Consider the following 9,000-nt stretch of genomic DNA (forward strand, 5'->3'; position numbering starts at 1 on the left):
TTTTGTGGGTTGTTGTGGAGACGGGTTACATCAGAATATATCACATCAGCCAGTGGACACTATTGAGAACCTGTCTCATTCACTCTGTCCTCTATGAGGAAATAAGACATACGTATATTTCCAGAACCTCATCAATATTCATGGAATCATTCTGCCCCACTGCTATGTCTTTACAATTGTATGAGGTTGCTGACAGCTGCTGTCTGGCATCTGGATCAGGATTGTCATGCCAGTGTAGGCTGAAATGCCCCTCAGCAGCCATGAGGCCAAAGGCCTCAGGGCCATAACAGGTGCCAGGCAGTGCAGGAAGCTTAATTACCTTTTCTGGTGGAGACATTGTTAAATATTTATATAGCACAGAAGTTGACCTGAGGAGGTTGTTGTTGGAAGAATAGATGGAAGAATCGAACTAATGAGCACAACAGTAACTTAAGAAAATACCAGCAAAGGATAGAGAATCTCCCTGGGTGCAATGTGTAACATCCTGAGTCTCCCTTTTTTGAGAATGATTGATCCGACTAACGACATAAAACAACACGGAATACCAAACGGCTGTTCGGTCCGACGGGGGGGAACGAGGAAAAACACAGAGAAAACCTTAATGTATGAGGAAAAAAGGAAGAAACCTCGGGAGAGGCAGTTCCGTGAGAGATTCCCTCTCCACGAAAGCACTGCATTTAAGATTGCTTGAATTAATTGCATTCTTTGCATGTTAACTTAACTATTCATAAAACAAACCATAAGACAATAATTTAGACCTGAGAGTAAAATTCAGTTGTGTGAAATCTTGGTGATGCAGTGCAAGGCAGTTAGGGTGTGGTTCAGTATGGTGAAGGTAGTTGATAAGGGAGCTGGCAGAATGTTGAGAGTGATGGCATACATACTGTATTTGCACTGGGAAAAAGAAGCAAAACACATCAAAAATCAAGATGAAACGGTTATGAAATTGCTAGACTGTGTTCCGGATCTTAAGCAATGCTTTTAGAATTTTGTGAACTGATTGTATTTCAGAATGATGGTAAATCATACATTAGACAGCAATATCCCTAGGTGTAAGGGAGTATCATGCAGAGTAGCTACACACACACACATACGTAGCTGATCTGATCACATATCATTGTGGTGAATAAGATCAAGAGCATTTCCTTGTCCCTTGTTTTGGGTTTTTATTGTGATTATTATTATTTTTTATTGTCATGGGAAGTTTGACCTGTTTGATGTACCACGTGAAAAATCAATAGGACACTTTGGGGAACACAAGTGACTGCACCAATTTTATCCGAGTCTGTCCAATATTGACATTTGACGACACAGTGCTCGCTTTTTTTCGATTTTGGCTGCCCACTTCCTCCCCTTTACGTTTTATTGTTTCATCATTAAAACTAAACAAGGACAACAGGCATTTGTGAATGAGGAGGCATTATTTGTGCAACCTATGTAAATCAAGCGCTGTACATTATGAATTACCCCAAATGTCTCAAAGAACCTTTCACACAACCTCGGTGTGTTGTTTTTTTGCTGTGTGAGTTTTTCAATATTATTAGCATTATCAAAAACCACAGTTTTGGTACCCAAATGGGTCATGTGTCCTTGGAAACCTCCAAATGTCTTCATGAGGTTGGCAAGTTTCTGAGAAAGATCTTGCAGTGCTTTAGGAAGTTTAGGCAGTGATTTAAAATAATGCAGCCCTCAATGTCCTCATTATACTGTAAATATGTTCACATGCATGATGAAGAGGACATTGTTATAAGGTCTCATTTGATGTTGAGTGATAATGTACTCAGCAATTTCCCTTGGGATAAATAAAGTTTAATCTTATCTTACTTCCCAGCAGACCTGCTTCTGTACCATGATGTGTGACCGCACTCTTCTCTATCAGAAGGTGCTGCCATTAAAAAGACAGTTAGCTGCATTAATTACAGCACTGTGCTGACCTCCATCTAGACTGATTAAGTCTAGATTTTCCAAAATAAGTTGCAGTTATACATATATCTGTTTATCTTATGTATCTAAGTGAGTGATCACTGAGTGTTTTGGATGGATGCTTTTCCTTTTCTTTTTTCCCCTCCAGTTTCTCCCATTGTTTTTCCTCCCTCTTTTTTGTTTACAGCAAACCCAAAACTCATACTATCCCCTTTTCTCCAGGCTTCTCCTTGAGAGGAACGATTGAGATGTTTATCCATTTTCACCTCTAAACACAGGAATGCATGCACACGTAGATAGGTCTGAATCTAACTTTAAATGGATGGGAATATCTTTGTTGAGGCGTACGAATGCAGTAGAGATGGATGGAGAGAACAGTGGGTCAGATAAACACAACTCCATTAACCTGCCTCAATGCCAGGTCTCTTGCTGTTCGGCTCACACACTCCTGATTAATGAGGCTGCTTTAGGAGTCTTGACATCACACTACAATCACCCTTCACCAAACACTGTCACCCACTGCACACCAAGCTTCTTCTCCACCTCCCCTTGACTCATTTTCTACCACATATCCTCACGTTCACAGAGACAAGAAGGGACCAAGCAGGAGGGGTTTTATGCCCATGACCCAAAGTCATAATTCACCTCAAATAGAGCAGACCACGACGGCAGCACCGTCTCTCCATACATTGATCAGAGACTCTGTTTAGGCCCGGGCAATGGATGGATGGCATTATTTAACACTGGAGCTCTGCAATCAAAGTCAGTCTAGTTTGAATTGAGTCTCTGCAAATGGAAAACAGGTCTGCCTTAATTACAATTTGTCAACAAATCTTATATAGATTTTAATGGATTTTTATTTCTTTTTGAATTTGATTACAAAGCAATCGTAAAGCAAAAATCCATTATCCATTAGTATGAAATGCAAAAACGGGGACTATTTCAAATACCTTTTCAAAGTCTACTTGCTTGACATTTTTCCCGTGTTTTATTTCAAGATCATCAAGGGAAAGTGTAAAAAAGGGAAATTGAGAATAAGCAATATAGAATTTCAAGCTGTTTTTCTACAAATCACTCTTTGTGTCAGTGAAAAGTTTGATATTCTTTTTTTCTTTGTAGTGGCCAATAAATTAATTTTCAACACTTTGTGAAGAATATCCTATGAACAGAAAGTACACAGGTCAACATTTGGTGCTAGCAGATCCCCTGTCGCAGAGATTTCTTTAGATGATGTAATGGACTGTAGATGATGAAATCCCTAAATTTCCTTGCAATTGTACATTGAGAAACGTTGTTCTCAAACCGTTGGACTATTTGCTCACGCAGTTGTTCACAAAGTGGTGACCCTCGCCCCATCCTTGTCCAATCATGACACTCACCTGTTTCCAATTAACCTGTTCACCTGTGGAATTTTCCAAACAGGTGTTTTTTGAGCATTCCTCAACTTTCACAGTCATTTGTTGCCCCTGTCCCAGCTTTTTTGGAACGTGTTGCAGGCATCAAATTCAAAATGAGTGAATATTTGCAGTGTGTGAGTTTTGTTTACTGTATCTAATCAAATCAAATGTATAGTCCGGAGCTCTCTAAGTAGACAAGGGAAAACTTAGACTAGGCATCTACCTGCCCACTCAAGTGCATGCAAACAGCTCAATGTAAATTATTTTGTTCTTGTTCTCTTCCTTTATCCAGAACTGTCATGGCTAAACTGGTGTTTGACCGGATCCTGTCTCTTCAGCTTGGTTCTCATCCTCTTCTTCAGGGAGTCTTACGACCGCCTCTACCTGGACGTCTTTGTCTCTGTGTGACACCTTTTTAAAAATGAGTGACTGAATGAATGATAATTTCTGCACAAAAAAGAGGAGATAAGAAGGGAGAGAAAGGCAAAGGACAGCTTTCCTAAGATGAACGATTTTATGATGTAAATGTGTATATCGATAACAATGAAGATGCATTAATGTTGTACTGTCGCAAACAAGATTCCTCAGTTAGTGCAAATTGATGTTTTCTTTTTAAATGTGGTCAGATTGACGGCATATAGCATCTAACACATCATTGTTTGTTTTTATGTATGTTGTCTATGTGTATATGCAGTCAAACCTTTGTCAATATTTAATTTATTAAGCGGCATGTCATTAGGGAGTGTTGGGCATTGTTTACAGATGTTGTACTTAAAATGATTTCAATTGGTGCCCCCTTGTGGCTGTGCAATAGAAAAATACTACCTTTTTTCCTAAAGCCTACAAGCTGATCTTCAGTCAGTTCTTATATCGTTGCCATTTGGTATGAGCAGGGTGGTGATTTCTGATGCCCTGAAGACGAATTAAAGGATGATAACTGGACAACTTCATCAGCTGATCAGCAGGCTTGGCTGCGCTGAGTTGGAGCAAAACAAGGGACCTCCTGGTGTTTAGTGTCCCTACAAACTGCTGCCTGGGACTTGCTTGGGAACCTTAAAAGGCCCAAAACTTCTCATACTGTTCATTGCCCTTTCAAGACTTATATATTGTGGGAAAAATGGCAATTATGTACCAGGTTGATGACTGGATGCCACACGGGATTGGGGATTGGCTAATTGTGTTTTATTTGTCCTCTAATGAGCTGTTAAAATGGAAATATTTTTTTCTTGTCACCTGAACTGCTGAGCAAGCCTGTTACATGTTTCACAAGTTGTTCATACTCATTCTACCTTTTTATAGCAAATGACATTTGTATGAGAACCGTCAATATTTCACTGTGTCTTTTTTCCCCCCGTTTTTACCTGACATTTTTTTCCTCAGTTACTTTTATTGCAGAGGTTTCAACAGTAACAGTAACAGCTGTGAGGCTTATTCTGAAACAGGATGTTTGGCGATGATTTCCACCACAGCTGAGGCACACTTGTGCTTCGTTTTAATGTACAGACATGGTTATGTCGTATTGTAATTGCCAAGCGGCTCAAAACACAAGCATGTGTCTCTTTGCTGACCAATCATGTACTGACAAACCCTTTTAAGGGACAGAGAGGAGAAAGATCACAGGAACAAATGAAATAAAGAAACCAAGCCAAAACTAGTATTACTAGCATTTCTTGTCTTACAGTAGGAAAGATAATTCCTAAAGTTCTGGAGCTGTTGATGAGGAGTGATGGGCAGCTGACAGCTGGCTGGTCATTTACAAAATTACCAGCATCTTATTTGGCATAGACTGCCTGTCATCCACTGGGAGCAAAAAACATACATAAAGATATAAAAGCTCTACCATAGGAGGATTTAAATATTAGACACTGCATAACAAAGCCCTAAAATCATGTTGGTCACAACTTAATTATGGTAATCATGTTTGCTATGTGATCTGTGTCCACACTGGGACACTCATGGCAAACAGTTTGGAGAGAAACTCACCTCTGCCACAGACAGACTGGCAGACTGAGGGAGAGGCGTCTTGTGTTTGCTTTCTCTGTGAATGTTCAGGAGAATCATATGATTTGATCAATCAATCAATATTGGTGCAGTGCACAAGGCAAACACAGTACTGGCAAAGACAGACAGAAGCCTAGTACTGTGCCAGCTATGAACACACAAATGTGTTAATCTTTTGTTCTGCCAGAGATGTGTTTAGTTTAGTCCCCCTGCTTTTTATTCCACACAGTCACTGCAATGACTACTGCATGCTGCATCCTGGTGGTATAGTATTTTTCAATTATCGATTTTACAGAGACAGGGGCTTTCTTTTATTCAATCATACAGGAGACATGTATCACAAGTCATAGTGAATACATGCGCTGACTTCTTCTCAGAGCAAACACATTTTTATATCAGAGTGCCATTTTTATGGGTGGATGCCTTTTCTGTAAACATTTCCTTACTATTGTTCTATTGTAAATCCTGTCTGCCTTAGCAATCATGTCACAGTGACCTGCTCTTTTCCTCTCTAATAATGATTCTTGGAGGACAATTAATAAAGGCCAAAGGCATACCTCTGTAATCCCACTGGAAGTTCCTATTGCACACTCAGCCATTCGTGGAGAGGGAATCTCTCATGGAATTGCCTCCCCCAGGTTTCTTCCTTTTTTTCCTAATTCTTTCGTTTTTTACTTGGGAGTTTTTCCTCGTCTTCCTTGAGAGCTTTGGGCTGGGTTGGGAATTTTTCTTGATCTGGTCTGTAAAGCCCTTTGAGACATTTCTTTTTTGTGATATTGGGCTATATAAATAAACTTGACTTGACTGACTTGACTTGACAAAATGTTTTCTTTCACGCTCATGCTATGGATATAGTATTTTCTTCCACAGTGGTTTGAATACATATCACCAACAGTTATACGACAAATGTCTTGTACAATGTATAACTCTATTTCATGTCCTTCCTCTTCAGTGTAGTACCCTGCATCTCCATTATGCTGACGCACAACAGCTGTTATACAGCAGGATGGGAATCAGCGTCAATGGAAGCAGCTCATACTCTGAGCAAGAGTATGAGAAACTTTATTGAGCTGCCAGTCCACTTTCTTCTACGGGACTTGAACTGTGCTCTTAAAAAGGAGGCAATGAAATCTAACCAACAACATTACAGCAGAAAGATGACTGCAACAGGTCTTCACAACAACTATACACCGGCCGGCTCATAGGCCGTCGTAGCCCATAAAGGCGGTCTCTGGGGATACTGGTCGCCCATGAAGGAAAATTAAAAAAAACAAGAAGTAATAAAGATTTGCTGGTGGGTGCCCATTCTCATTTTCTGCCTGGAGGTAACAAAAAACAAAGAAAGATATACAGTGTGCCTTGACTGACTGATGGACAGATGTCAAGACGCAGATATCCATTTGCAAATTGTATTTTACTTATAATGATAAGGTCATTCAGGTGTGCAAGGCAGAAAACAAATTGCAAATTTTGCCTCAATTAGGCCCAAAGTTTTGCAGTGAACCAAAGTCTATTGAACATAGAACCTTTTCAATACATGTTGTTGAAGCAGAAATTGTTAATTGTTTGTTGATAATAAAAATAATAATTGTTTGTCAATAATTTTCTTAAACCTGCACCATAACTTTTTCATGGAAAAATATTGTTTGTTTGAGAAGTAATTTTTATTGATTTATTTTAAACCTTTGTGGTGTCTGATGTTTGTGGTCCATATTTTTTTTTACTGTGGAATGTGGTAATGGTGAGGCAATACTGGTGGGGACATTTTCTGAATCAAGTTCAATTTCATAAAATTAACCTCCGTCTCTTTTGCAATTTGTTTTTATTGAAGCAAACATTGTACATGACATTGTGCAAACAGTTGTAGGATATTTTGGAGATCATTTTTTATATAGAAAGAGGGGATAGAGGAGAGAGAGGGATAGAGAGAAGTTTGTATCACTACTATTGTTGTTAAACTTTATACATAGACCCTGAGGTAGAGTACAAGTAGATTGGAATTGCAGTGATGTCATAGGGTGAATACAGTTCTTACAGGATGAAGTCAAACAAGGATAGTATGTAGCTATGTAGGCTAGTACAAATCACATCATAGGTTGTGATAGAGAGAGAGAGAGAGAGAGGAAAGAAACAGAAAACCTCCCAAAAAGAAACAGAGAGAGGACATCCCACCCAGAAACCCCACCCAACCCCATAGTCACACAACCCCCGCATTCACACAACCCCGTTCTGGCCTGCCTGAAATGTAAAATAAAATGAAAATACAAAATAAAAAGGAACTGTTCTGTGTTCTGGTATTCAGTCACTGGTCTGGCATAGCCTGTAAATCTGTGAAATAATAGGAAAGGTTGCCATCTCTGATAGAACTTATCAGTGTGGCCCCTCATAGTGTACTTGATTTTCTCGAGTCTAAGAAAGTACATTGTATCCTTAAGCCATTGCGAAATAGAGGGAGGGGTGAGGGATTTCCAGTGTAGGAGCAGGCGTCGTCTAGCAAGCAAAGAGGTGAACATGATCATTTCCTTTTGTGGGGTGTTAAATTGGCGTAGGTCATATGGAGTGCCACAGATGGCAATATAAGGGGAGGGTTGAACTTGCATTCCCGATATAGTGGACAGTGTGTCGAAGTAACCTCTCTCTCTTAATCAGAATCTCTTTCTCTCTCCCTCTCTGTTTCACTCTCTCTGTGTCGCTCTTTCTCTCTCCCTCTGTCTGTCTCACACTCGCACTCTCTCTGTCTCTCTCACTCTCTCTTTCTCCAGCTATCTCTGTCTCTCTATAACTGTGTGTTGGAACACACTCCCTGCAGTGCTAATCTTGTAATATTTGCCTTACAAAAAGTGATGTGATCATAATTAATATCCAGGCCAGGCATGAGGCTTGTCATGGAATATCAAACATGGCTCCAACAACGCAGTTGTAGCATCAAATGCTACCAACCATGATGGTTGTCAAGTGTGATTTTTCTCACATGGCTAGATCTTATGCGCCATCACCCTGTCTCCAAATTTTACATTTGAACGTTGCACTGTTGGGGCTGCCAAATCCCTTTTAGGTCAATTCTGGGGGAAGAAAAACATCAACAACGATCATCATCATCATAATAATGATAATAAAAAACAGCACAAAAACAAAAGGGTTCCAGCTATTCGTGCTTGGACCCCTAATGAACCACAGGTCTGAATACAGCCTTAGGCTGTTCCACTCATTAGACATGCCTGTGAAGTGGGAGCACCACAGACTCTCAAAAGGAATAATAGATTTAACTTTCAGTCAGAAATTGTTGTCCTGAACAACTCGACAAGCTAAGAAAATAAAGTTTTGAATGGACTAAAAAAAGGATTGCACTCTGTATGAACCTGGTCTCTGCGCAGACTGGGGACTCGAAGATTTTTTTTAATCTACAAAAGGGGGGCCCTGCAGAAAAAGTTTGGGAACCACTGGTTTAATGTATGAACGTGTGTTTGCTCATCCCATCTTTGACTCTTTGTATTAGTCATACTATGTAGATAAAATGAGTTTGTGTTACAGCACAAATCATTTTTATAGTAAGTAAGCAAGTGACATCCAATCGTCAAGTATTAGAATTTCATTAACATCGAAAATAGCTTAACAAATGTAGTTTTATGACCAAACCTTTAACATCAGATACTGAAAGTCAAGACAATTGTTATATATG

General features: G+C 39.6%; 1 protein-coding gene across 1 annotated transcript in view; it reads left to right on the top strand.

Moving 5' to 3' along the window:
- Positions 1-6,129, top strand: part of slc49a4 (solute carrier family 49 member 4) — a 28,013-nt gene extending 21,884 nt beyond the window's left edge. Inside the window, exon 9 of the mRNA XM_076156648.1 lies at positions 3,613-6,129. Within this exon, the coding sequence (XP_076012763.1) occupies positions 3,613-3,728 (116 nt within the window). The 3' untranslated portion in view covers positions 3,729-6,129. The remainder of the gene's footprint in view (positions 1-3,612) is intronic.
- Positions 6,130-9,000: the final 2,871 nt, after the last annotated feature.

This window comes from Genypterus blacodes, unplaced genomic scaffold (assembly GCF_046128005.1).
Source record: "Genypterus blacodes isolate CSIRO-AG114 ecotype Tasmania unplaced genomic scaffold, CSIRO-AGI_Gbla_v1 ptg000008l_1, whole genome shotgun sequence".
NCBI lineage: Eukaryota > Metazoa > Chordata > Actinopteri > Ophidiiformes > Ophidiidae > Genypterus > Genypterus blacodes.